The sequence below is a fragment of the Pistacia vera genome, unplaced genomic scaffold (genome assembly GCF_008641045.1).
Source record: "Pistacia vera cultivar Batoury unplaced genomic scaffold, PisVer_v2 Contig487, whole genome shotgun sequence".
In the NCBI taxonomy this organism is placed as follows: Eukaryota; Viridiplantae; Streptophyta; class Magnoliopsida; order Sapindales; family Anacardiaceae; genus Pistacia; species Pistacia vera.
Window position 1 is genome coordinate 689,097 of NW_022196320.1, and position 13,588 is coordinate 702,684.

Here is a 13,588-nt window from a genome sequence, read left to right on the forward strand (position 1 = left end):
ATTTGTTTTTTGTTTGGGTAAACAGGACAAGTATGAAGTATCTCACTCTTTAACAAAATATACATATAAATTTAAGTGGTCGACATCATAAGATGTAGACAATTTGGCTTAATTTATTTGATCAACTTATTATTGGATAGTAAGGAAAGAGACGTTCTGAAACGGACATTTAAATTTAAGTGGGGAGGCTGATTAGCATCACTGATGTACCAAATATGGAATTTTCTTCCAAATCAGCTGATCAGCATCGTTGATGTACCCTTTATGGGATTTGAAATCACTTTATTAAACATTAAAAATATAAAGATAATTCATACACTCACAAGGCAAACTTATTATATTTGCACGCAACTGGGACAGCACGAAGCGGCTGCGTTTTCTGTACTGTGATGCCGAACTTGTCTTCCATGTCCATCCTCTCAAGCGTAACGCCATCTTCAAGGAGTTTACGGAGTGCCAAAAGATCTACTCTTTGTCAAAATATCCTCATTTAAGTGGGATTAGCATCACTGTTGTACCATTTATGGGATTGTATTCCAAATCAAGAAGTTTTGAAATCACTTTATTAAACATTAAAAATATAAAGATAATTCACACGCTGACAAGTCAAACTTGTTCTATTCCCACGCAACTGGGACAGCAAGAAGCGGCTGCGCTTTCTGTACAGTGATGCCGAAGTTGTCTTCCATGTCCATCTTCTCAGGCGTAACGTCATCTTCAAGCTTCCAATCAAAGCCGTGAAGAAGCGAACCCAACATCAAATGCAGCATTCTCGTCGCCAGTGGCAAACCGGGGCAGATTCGCCGCCCCCCACCAAATGGAATGAGCTCGAAGTTTCTGCCTTTCACATCAACATCCGACCCCAAGAATCTTTCGGGGAGAAAAGTGTTGGGGTTGTTCCATGTGTTTGCGTCTCTGCCAATCGCCCATGCATTGACTAGAACTTGTGAGTCCTTCGGGATTGTGAAGCCGTTGATTTCCGTGTCTGTCGAGGGTTTGCGGGGAATTAAAAAGGGAACTGGTGGATGCAATCTGAAAGTTTCTTTGATGATTGCTTGTAAGTAAGGTAACTGAGTGATGTTTGATTCCTCAACTGGGTTCCCTTTGCCTATGGTTTGCTCCAGCTCCAATCGGGCTTTTGATAAAGCTTCAGGATTATGGAGGAGTTCCGCCATTGCCCATTCCAGTGTGCTGGAAGTTGTGTCAGTACCGGCAGCAAATAAATCCTGTTACCCATGAAATTTGTTAACAAAGAAAGAATATGAAACACCCTTGCCAACTGTTAACATACTGTCTGAATTGTCTCTTACGCACTTCAAATAATAGGATTAAGAATACGTTCTCTTGATTTGAACCTTCGATTCATTTTCAAAGATGAAGTCCTTAATGGTGACGCGTTCTATTGAGTCCCAATATTTTGAAGTGAATGAGAGAAAATCCAATCTTATCGAGCTGGGTGTTCAGGATATGTAATTAAGCTTCAACCAATACAAGTTAAAAGAAATACAAACCAGAAATAAGTGTCTGATATAATTTCTGTCGATAGCTTCAGTTTTGTCTTCCATAATGTTCAGTAGAATTTCCAGCATGTCATTGGTTTTAACATAACCAGGCTCTTCTCTCAGCTTCAAGCGTTGATCGATCATGCGATCAAAGAGGTCCAACATCTTCCCAAAATGAATCGTCATGCGGCGCTTTATCCCTTGGGGGTCAATTTTTTTAAGCACAGGAAAATAATCGGCCACGTTAGGCTTTCCAGCTTCCACCATAATACTCCACACGAGCTCCCGAAACTCTCTGGAAAACTCTGATTTGGGATCAGCCAAATCAACGGAGAATATAGTGTTTGATATCAAATTAAGAGTAGTAGTGAAAGCTGCTCGGCCAATATCTATGGCTCTACTGGCATCGCAACTTTCTTGAACATAAGAAATGAGTTGTAGCACTTTCTTGCGCCGGAGGTCTTGATTAGCATCCAGTTTTTGAGTAGTGAAAATATTCGAGTTGCTGATTTTCCTGAGAGTTCTCCACTCAGTGGAGGCTGGTAGCCAAGCCATGCTGAAGTCATCATGCCGATGGGCGAGGAGGGCGTCGGGGACGGAACGATAACAGAAAGATGAATCGTGGATTTGAAGAACTTGTTTGGCCATGGATTCGGAAGAAATGACTATGGTGGTCACCTGGCCAAGTTTAAGACTCATCATGGAGCCATAAATCTTGGCGAGCTTGGCTAAAGACCTGTGAGGTTTTGGACCAAGAGCTAAGAGGTTCCCGATGATCGGAAATTTTGTGGGTCCGGGAGGAAGCTTTCTGGAAGTTGGATTTCTTCCTCTGAAAATGGAGTTGATGGCTAATATTGAAACCCATGTGAAGAGAAGCCACAGTATACATCCGAATAGGAGATCCATTTGAATTTTTCTTGTTTACAGAAATACTAACTCAGGTGTTTCAGGTTTGACAATCTATAGCAATTAAAAGGAGATGAGTATCATGACTGGTTATAGAATTGTGAATTGAATTCGCTTCCTTCGCGTCATCAGGGTCGTCATCAAACACATTAAGGTATCTATTTCCGTTGTGCATTGCCCGTGCCATGTACAAAGCATGAAAAGTAAGTAGGGGTGGAAAAAACCAATTAACCGGTGGCTTGAACCGAACTGGTTTTTGGTTTCAAAAATTTTTTGAACTGAAACCGGTTTGGTTTCGGTTATGAACCGAACCAAAAATTTGGTTCGGTTCACTGGTTTTAAAACCGGTTAATTAGAATTTATGATTTAATTTCAAAACCCATTTCAAGCTAAAACCAAAGTGCTTCAATTTCAAAACCCATTTGCAAGACTTACTGAGGTGAGTGAGGTCTGATCTGCAAGTGCCTGAGTTAAAACCAAAATGCAGAGACAGAGATGAGGTCACCCACCGGAAACAGATGACGACGTGGAGACTAGAGCGACGACAACGACTGCAGCTGAGCGACGACGACTTGAGAACAGAGATCTAAGAACTGAGAGACAGTGAGAGTCCGAGAGAGAGTGAGAGACAAAGAATGAGAGTGAGCGTGAGAGTGAGAGACAGAGACTGAGTCACTGAGACTGAGAGAATGCGAGACTTAATGAGATGAGTGAGGTCTGATCTGAGTAAGTGAGTAGTGCCTTGAGTAGACTGAGTACCGTGTGGCTGCAGCGTGCGTGAGTAGTGAAGCAGTGAGAACTGAGAATGAGTATTACTGAGTAGTGAGTACTGAGTGAGTAGTGTTAGGGTGTTAGACAAGATTGCAATATCAAAAACATAAACCACATAATTTTTTTTTAAAATTCGGTTCAGAAAACTGGTTCAGGGTAACCAGAATTTATTTTGCCAAAAACCGAAACCAAACTGGATTTTTGGTTTTTTTAATAAGCGAACCGAAACCGAACCAAAAAAAAAATCAGATTTTCGGTCCGGTTCGGTTTCTGGGTTTTTTTTCCACCCCTAAAAGTAAGGGTAGCACACCGATAACATTTCTCACCAATTTTCTCTTATAATTCGTGACCATTCATAATTGGTCAATTCATAATTAATTAATAAGATTCATACGATTCATACGATACTTATATAAAATTTGTTGTAAACTGATCAATTATAAACGGTTATGTCAAGGTTGTAAAAAAAAGTTTGTAAAAGAATATTAGTGTAATATTATTCAAGGTTATATCTTGGTTTTACCTTAATTATTTGCATATGTAATAATGTAACAGTGATTAATGAATTACCTTTCATTTTTATGAAGGAATCATTTGATAGAGTAATACTAGCCTTACTCACTTCCCCTACTCACTTCTCTAACTCACCTTTGTTAAAATGTTAGCCTTGTCTACTTTTTCACTTTTTTAACAAAGGTGAGTAAGAGAAGTGAGTAAAGGGAGTGAGTAATGCTAACATTATTCCATTTTATATATCCAGTACAAGCATTAATTGCTGTAGAAAGCTGAATAGACTGCACTAAGAGCATCTTCAAATGATTTTTTTATATAACTCAAACTCTTTATTATAAAGAGTTTGTCCATAACAACAAGAGTCTAATAAATTCGTTATTCTTTAAATATAAATTAAAGAGTGGGTTTGACTCTCTACATCCAAAAAGTAAATCTCACTTTCTATCCCAATTTTATTTAATAAATTATATATTTTTATATATTTTATTATTAATTTTCTTTTCAATTAAGTTTCTTTCTTATTTATTAAGTCTAATTTAAAAAGTCAATTGAATTTGAAATCAAATTTTATTTTTTATATATAAAAGTAAAACTCTATATTCACATGAAGAGTATTGTTGAATAAGTAATGCTACAGTTATCAAAGGATGTGTACCGAATTCGTGCATCGAATGATGCGACAGAATCCTGACCGTTAATTCATTATAAATTAATATTAATCAATGGTCATGAATATATCACGTCATTCGGTGTATAGAATCAATATATAATTTTCGATAACTCTATCATTTTCCTTATTAAATAATGGAGATGAACCTAATCAAACGACGTTCTGTCAATAAGTAGTTATGGTGAACTAATCAACTATAAGTACTCATGGTGAAGTGTGTCTAATATGAGGATTAAAGGTATGGACCAGGCTGGGCCACCCAAGTTAAGCCTACCTGCAAGCCCATGTGGACCATTAAAAAAGAGAAAATTTAGCTGCCCGGTCCCCCCAAGTATCTATTTAAGAAAATGGCCTTGAAACTGTTCATCAAATTTTTTTTAATTTAAAGAAGATGACATGGCATAGTTAGGATTAATTAAACACGTAAAATGGGTTAAAATGAAAAGATTAAAACATATGTGGGCCGAATCAGAAATAATGAAAGTTTTTAAAATTTGAAATTTCGCAAAACAAGCCCCACTAACTATTCACCTCGCTTAATCGAAATTCATCAGTTCAAAAAGCGATTTCTTGAACGAAAGGGAGACGCGATTTTTTCCGATCGAACACCAATTGATTTGCACCCTAAATCAATTTCTTGAACCCTAAACNGAAACAAAAAGTAGTGGCCCTATCTTCTACTGAAGCTGAGTATAGAGCTCTTGCTCAAGGTGCAACAGAAATAGCCTGGTTTCATAGTTTATTCACTGAAATGGGTCTGCATCTTCCTGAAGTTCCTGTTATATGGTGTGATAATCAGAGTGCTAACTCACTTGCATCTAATCCAGTTTTCCATGCTCGAACCAAGCATATTGAGTTAGATATGCACTACATCAGAGAACAAATTGCAGCCAAAAAGCTAAAAGTCTGCTATGTCCCTACAGAGCACCAAACCGCAGACATTTTTACCAAATCCTTGTCCACTACGAGATTTGAAGCTCTCAGATATAAACTTACGGTTGTTTCCTCTCTTTCACAGGAAACCTCAGATTCTAAAGTCATCTCTCCTGACCAAGAAATCTGAGTTATTAACTCTCTCTGTTTTAGAATTGACTCTGTTATCTCTGTAAGATAATACTATTTTTTTTTCGTTAGATCAGTCTAATACGGGAGCTTCATCAGTTTACTAAAAGAGCTGCTAGGTCAGTTTAATGAGAGTGATGTTGCTAATCAAGTTAGTATGGTAAATATGTAAGATAATACTGGTGCTGCATCAGCCTAGTTTAATACTGAAGCTTCATCAGATCAGTTTACAAAAAGAACTGCTGCATCAAGTTAATGAGAGTGTTGTTGCTAACATGGTTCAGAATTAGACGTTAGTATGCATGACAAAAAGGATGGCTTGGTTTACGGAAGGATGTCAGTAAAACACTAAATGGTGGTTAAGATAGTTTAGTTTAAGGGAGGATGTTAGTAAACTGATTAATAAAGTTGTTAAAGCTGTTAATCAGTTGTTAAAGCTGTTAATCAGTTTAAGAAGTTTGTTAAAAAAGTTGTTAAGTCAGTTTTACCGTTGTAACAGCTTTGTAGTCTGTTTTACATCTCTGTAACAGTGTTGTATTTTGTTTCTGTTTTACGTCTTTTACTCTGTTTTTACTATAAATATCATGTTATTGTTCTTCTCTTAGAGAGTTAAAAAAAAAAATACAGAAGAATTTCAGATCTCTTTTTCTTTGTTCTTCCCTGTTTTCTTCGTACCTCTCACAAGGGTGAATCTGATCAAAGAGGTTCTGATAAAGATGACAATTTGTTAAGAATATTATTTTGAATGGAGAATCTTCCAAACCTTTTGCAGCTTCGACTACTACTGAGCTGGATGGCAGTTCAAACAACCTGGAAAGAACAGCAAATTAATGAGGGTTTGTATTTTGGTCTAGTTGTAGTAGAAGCTAATCTATCAATAATTTGGCTATGGTGTTTGTGAATGGCTTCAATTTATACGCACCTTAACTAATATCTGAGATCTACTGAATTCCCTATAAACCCAATGATCTTCGGTATAACTGTTATGTTGAGATTGTAGAGAGTCGATCCCTTGATCGTTCTGTCAAATAAAATAAAACTCATTCGCAATTTGGAGGATACTTGTCAAGTAGCTTGCTTTTCTTCTGAATGCAGCTCGCTTCCATCTGATTGTCGTCTCACAAATTACTTTGAGCTAAAGCTCCTTCCAAATTATTGCTTTCTTTGAGCTGTCCTCATATTCTCACACAACAAATATAAATATATAAAAATGTAATTTCACATATTACAAATATTATATTTAAATCGTATAAAGTATATATAGTAACAAACCCCAGAGATTCTTCCATCATTCAATATTATAACTTTATATTGTTTTATGAATAGACAATATGGTCACCGAAACTAACATGTATTATAGAACTTCACATGTTTGGAATTATATTGAACAGATTAAAGAAACATGCAGACAAAGTCATCCAAATGCAATCCAATCTGATCACCATTTCCATCCATGCTTTGAACCAATAAAAGTTGAATTTCAGTTTCTTTCCTTGTTTTCTGCAGCTGGAGGAACCATCAGAAGAAGCTGCCAATTGATTCCCATAGCATTGGCAACAGTGCTCGAGTTTCTTGGAAATAACGAAGAAATAAATGGTGTGTTTGGTTGGGATAATCCCTTGTTACCGATATCACCTTGTATTACTTGATTACCATATTTAGTTGTTAAGTAATATAAGATTCTGATAATTTTCTCAGATTAATAGTAATTATTGTTGATAATATAGGAAGTAATCTGATTACCTTAATTTTCTAATGTATTTTAAGATTATTTAATAATCTTATTTTTGTTATAATTTTACCCATAACTATTAAAATTTTTGGACAATAATGCCCCTATTTTAAAAATAATTTAAAAAAAAATCTAATGGACTACTTTATCATTATATACAAAATTTTTAGGACATAAGTATCATTAGACTTTAAAAAAATTACCCAAGCTGGCCATTTTTGGCTAGATCTTTGGCCGAAAATTTCTAGATCGTTGTAGATCTAACTGAAAACGGCTTTTGGCTATTAACGATTGCCAAATCTTTGGCCGTCAATGGCTAAAACTCTGGCCATTAACAACAACCAATTCTAGGCGTAGATTTGGCCAGAAATGACTAGATCCATGATGGATTTGGCCAGAAATGACTAGATCGACACACGACCGACTAGATCCAACCAGTCATGCACTGTTTCGGCCACTGCCGCCATCGGTGGTGGCAGGCGATCGGTAGGGTGGGCAGGGGTGATTTGGTTCGAAATTAAACTTTTATGTGACTGGTGTTTTAACAATATCTCAAACATAGGGGTTAAAAAAATTATTCAAAAAAAAAAAACATTATATTAATATTTAAAAAGGAGGGAAATTTAGTAAATTACATATCGTACCCATCAATTTATTTCTCCCAACCAAAAATATTAATATAACATACCCATCAATTTATTCCTACCAACCAAACACATTTCTATAAACATTTCCAATAATTTTTAGGGTACGTTTGGTTTAAGGAATGTTGTATACTGAGGAATGTTGTATTACTGGAAAGATAGATTACCAGCGAATCTTTAGAGAAATGTATTTGGTTAGTTGGAATAAATTGGTGGGTATGTTATAATAATATGTTTGGTTGGGAGGATAAATGAGTAGGTATGATATGTAGATTACTAAATTGCCCTCATTTTTAAATAATAATATAATATAATATTTATTATTATTTTTTAAATTATTTCTTTTAATCTCCTATATTTGAAATTTTGCTAAAACACCCCAACCATATAAAACTTTAATTTGTAACAAAATCGCCCCCACCTCCGCAAGCCATTGTCAGTAGCCAGCCACCACCGCTGGTAGCTACCATAATGGCACACGACTAGTTGGATCAGGTTGGTCGTGCACCGGTAAGGCCTAATTCGGCCATGGATCTTTGATCCGTGGCCAAAAACGGCTAGATCTAGTTGTATGGCCGTTTCATGGCCAAAGGTGTGGTCGTGAAACAGCGGCCATTTCACGGCCAGATATATGGCATTTCACTAACACATCTTTGGCCATGAAACGACTAGATCTAGTCATTTCCGACCATGGATTACAAATCCACTATCGAAAACGTCCTTACCGGCACACAACCGACAAGATCCTGCCGGTCTTGTGCCGATATGACAACTTTCGTTGGCGGCCAGCAGTGGTGGCTAGCGGCCGACGGTGGTCTTGGGTAGCTAGAGGTACTTTGTTAACTTTTAAACTTTTTTGTGGTTGGGGTATTTTAGCTAAATTCTCAAATGTAAGGGGTTTCGGTTAATTGTTATTTGGTTGACATATGAAGGAAAATGTGTCCGAAATGATAAAAGATTAAGGTTGCATTTGGTTCGGGGTGATATAAGATTAATCCTGTAATCTTTGTTTAATTTTCAGGATTCTCTCGTTTGGTTATCAAGTAATAAAATATTATGTAATCTTTTATTGCAAATCGTGTTTATTGTTGGAAATATTTGGGTAAATTAGATTACCTTCTCAAGGGGTGTTAATATAATATTATCAAGGTAATCTTAATTTTGACCCTATTTTACCCTTAATTGTTTATCATTTCGAATACATTTGCCCTCATATGTCTACCAAATAACAATTACCCAGACTCCCTACATTTGAAAATATAGATAAAAGACCCCAACCACAAAAAAATTTAAAAGTTAACAAAATATCTCCAACCACCCAAAACCACCATCGATCGCTAGCCACCATTGCTGGCCGCTGGTGAAAATCATCATATCAAGATATGATCAATGGGATCTTGCCGATTGTGTGTTGATAAAGATGTTTCTGACCATAGATTTGTGATTGTGAATCGAAAACAATTAGATCTAACTATTTCATGGTCAAAGATATGGTCATGAAACGTTATAGATCACATCTTTCCCGGTTCTCTTTTCCCGCGGGGGCCGCGGTCCCTGCACATACATTATTGCATGTCTTGGTTTTGTGGAGAAAGGAACAGGTGATTTACTATCATTATGGTGAAATTTTGTACTACGATAGTGTTAAGTGGTTAAGATTGACTGCTGACGTGATTATAATATGAAATTATTTAACCTACTTGATGCTTCCGTTTTACGTCCCTTTTAACTAATAAATTCGATTAATGACGCATTTAATTGACTGTATCATATTATTAATTCACTTAATAAACCAATCTGTTTAGTTTCATCATATATAAAAAACAGTAAGGATTTGGGGAAATAAGCGTTTAGCCTACTCCTTTCACTTTCATCAATTAAAATGGATTATCAAATGATAATACATAAATATAATTGATAAATGTCATTCTTTAACCATTAGTAGACACTTCAATCAATTTAAGTGGAATGAAGGATTAATTAGTTTGTCAAACTTTAAGGGGTGTGCATGGTATTAGCCCTATGAACCCTTATGAAATTCTTAAAATTTATTATCAACCAGTATATTTTTATATGAAAACAACCGTCTAAGGGAAGTTCTTAATAATTTTTAGGAGAATTTTTTTTTTTTTTTTTTAAATCTGTTTAGAAGAGTCTCTAACAATTTCCGGGAGTATTAGCTCATGGTAAAATTTAAAAATCTCTTGTATATCAATATAATTGCAATTCTTATTTTTTTTTTAAAAAAAAAATTGCAAGAAAATGAAAAAAAATGAATAAGTGTGTGCATGCATGCGTCAGTGACATAATTCATGTATACCATACCGTAGCTTCTTTACTCTTGCATTTATATTTTTAAGTAGAACTTTAAGCATTGAAAGATAATGATTATAAATTAGTGTCACGTATTGGAGACAAATAATTAAGTTGATAAGTTTATTTAATGTCTATTTAGTTTGACTTATTTATTGGCCAAAATAGCTTATTTAAAGTTTTAAGTGTTTTTAAAACTTTTTTAGATTGTTTGGTTGTGTTTATTAAATTTTAAATAAGTTATTTTACTATTTATGAGAGAAGAGTGCTAGAAAATCTTAAGAAACATTATGCATAGATATGCATGCTTAAACAAACATCAACAACATAATTCAGGATCCTGAACATACAATTTCTCACAATCCTCGTAATTAAGAAGTGTACCTGTCACCAATTATTCAGTATTGATCTCCTAGATAAATTGATTACTCTCTCCTGACCTTCATTTGATGTTACACAAACCTTAGATGGAATCAATTTTCTATTTGTATATGTTTAAGCATATATCTCTTCCTATACATCACCGTAAGAGGCAGAGAGGACCAATTTATATTTATCTTCCTTAAATCTGGTATGTCCATCAAATAACCGGATGTACGAACAAGATTTATTTGCTATTAAATCATTAATATTAATGCCCCTAAAATCGGGCTACTTAATTCTGAATAAAATCTTACATTCTCCCACTTGGCCCGATGATTAAAGACACTAAAAGTTTAATAGCATAAATGTTTAAGTGCACATAGAGTAAATAAATCTCTTCTATATTGTCCATCATAATTACTATTCCATAATAAATTACAAAATACGGGTTATGACGGTTGTACACTATTTAGATCGTATACTCCCTTCCATACACCATAGTACCTGCAAATTATCACAGTTGGTCCAATTGATATATAAATTTCATCATGGTCCACAATAATGTATCATAGAGACTTTCTTGTTAACATCAACTCAAAGCAAATTATGTGTACATCATTGAGAAACAAGAAATTCATTAATGTATATCAGAAACACATTAATGAGCTCAAAGTGTTATTAACGTTATAACCACATCAGTTTTTAGTTATCACCACATCCAAGACCCATTCTGTGTACATGTTCTTTAAATGTCTTGGGTGGTAAACCTTTAGTCAACATATCTGCAATCTAATATTCTTAATCGACACTCTTTGTCTCTGAAGCCTCCTTAACGACATAATACTTTAATTTCATATGTTTGGTATCTCTAGAATATTTATCGTTCTTGGAGAAGAATACTACTGCAGAATTATCACACTAAATTTTCACTGACTTGGTAATGGTGTCGACTACCCCAAGTCTTGAAATAAAGTTCTGCAACCATAATGCATGAATTGTGGCCTCAAAACATACCACAAACTCTGCTTCCATAATGGATGAAGCAATGACAATATATTTGATACTTTTCCATGATATTGCCCCTTCAACCAAAAGGAACAGATAAGCAAATGTAGACTTTCTGCTATCAAGGCATCCAACAAGAAACAGAATCCGAATATCCAATCATGTCTAAGTGGTTGGACTTCCTATACATGAGCATTTTATTTACTTAAAAGTTTCTTTACAACCTTCCAGTGATCAATTTCTGGATTGCTTTGATACATTAAATTGCCCACAATAGAAGCATATGAAATTGATTCCATTTCTCTACGTTTTACATCATTCTTTGGAATTGCATGAGACTAAATTTATCCCCTTCCTATATGGGAACAACTTATGTTGAACATTTGTCCATATTAAATCTCTAGAGAATTCTTTGATATAACCTTTCTAAGACAATTCCAACAATTCATGTGATCTATCACAAAATATTTCAATTCTTGTCACATAGGATGCCTCTTCCATATCTTTCATTTCAAAATTCCTTGAGAGAAAATCTTTCATCTCATGCAACATACTTAAATCATTAGCTGCAAGTAAAATGTCATCAACATATAGATCTAGTAAAATAAACTTATTCCCACTAACCTTTTGTATATACACCAGTCAACGACTTTTTCTATAAAATCAAAGAATGTTATGGTATCATTGAACTTAATATACCACTACTGAGAAGCTTGTTTAAGTCCTTATATTGACTTTTTAAGCTTACACACATCAGGTTGATCCATATAAATTTCCTCCTTAAGTTATTCATTAAGAAAATGTATTTTCATATCCATATGATCCATTTGGTGTAACTCTAAATCATAATGAGCCACCATGCCATAATAACGCTTAAAGAGTCCTTATTTTAGACAGACAAAAAATCTCTTTATAATCAACACCATCTTTCTAGCTGTAACCGTTGGCAATAAGTTTAGTCTTATACTATTCGACATTGTCATTCGAGTCACGCTTGGTCTTGAAGACCCATTTATACTTGACTCTTTACATTCTTCTAGCAATTCTACGAGGTTCTAGACTCCATTATGTTCCATGAATTTCAACTCATCTTTCATTGCATCGAACCATTTTTCAGACTCAGTACTTTATATGGATTGTGAGGAAAAAAAAAACTGGATCCTTATTGATTCCAATATCAAAATCTGATTCTTACAAATAAACCACAAAATCATCCAGAATAGCCGATCTCTATCTGGTCTTCTTTATGGCATTCCCTATGATTCATTTTAATCAGATCTTTGTGAGTTAGTTTCTGTCAGGAGTGTATCCTCATTCAAAAGTTGTCCAACTTTGTAAGGGCGTTCTTCAGCAACTAGAACAAAATTTGACGTAGTTGTGGAAAAGGAAACATTTATGGGTACAAGAAGATATAGCTTAATTTCTTGTATGTACAAGAAGATATAGTAACTTCTGACTGTTCGAGAATCTAATTTCTTTTCATGTGGATTGTAAATTTTCGCTCCTGCTTGGCAATCTTCAACATGCAAGTGCCTTAAACTAGGTTTCCTTCCAGTCTACAACTCAAAAGGAGTTTTAAGACTACCTTATTAAGAACCTTATTCGTTAAGTAGGCAGTGGTTTTAAAAGCATGCATCCGCAAGATATAGGTAATGAGGAGTAACTCATCATACTCCTAATTATATTGATTAATGTCCGATTACACCTTTTTGCCACACCATTTTATTGAGGTGTGCTTTGTATAGCATATTGTGTGATATGCCATGATTTTCGAGGAACTTTGCAAATGGACCTAGACATTGTCTTAAATCAGTATGTTTTCCATAGTATTCACCACCTCTATCAGATCTTACTATTTTCACTTTTGTATCTAATTGCCTTTCAACCTCATTTATGTACACCTAAGTGCATCCACATATTGAGATTTTTCATTAAGCAAGTAAATATATCTATAACGAGAAAAATCATTAATAAAAGTGATGACATTCTCCACTAAAAGATGGAGCATCAAACGTTCGCATATATTGATGTGTGTATAAGTTCAAGATGCTAAGAACTTCTTGCAGCATCTTTCTTAGTATGTTTGTTTGCTTTTCCTTAATGCAAT

The 13,588-nt window shown here is 34.8% G+C and overlaps 1 protein-coding gene across 1 annotated transcript; it reads right to left on the reverse strand.

Annotated features, from left to right (window-relative positions):
* Positions 1–254: 254 nt before the first annotated feature.
* Positions 255–2,456, reverse strand: LOC116104858 (geraniol 8-hydroxylase-like). Its single transcript, XM_031391288.1, has 2 exons — positions 1,512–2,456; positions 255–1,226 (listed from the first exon to the last, which is right to left on the reverse strand). The coding sequence occupies exons 1-2, from the start codon at positions 2,406–2,408 to the stop codon at positions 618–620; spliced, it is 1,506 nt and encodes a 501-aa protein (XP_031247148.1). The 5' UTR covers positions 2,409–2,456; the 3' UTR covers positions 255–617.
* Positions 2,457–13,588: the final 11,132 nt, after the last annotated feature.

Bases quoted from the DNA above. Each gene is read 5' to 3' on its own strand.
- LOC116104858 (XM_031391288.1), bottom strand. From the start codon at position 2,408: ATGGATCTCCTATTCGGATGTATACTGTGGCTTCTCTTCACATGGGTT. The intron at 1,227-1,511 runs GTTTGTATTTCT...CATGGGTAACAG, and splicing joins ATATCAGACACTTATTTCTG to GATTTATTTGCTGCCGGTAC.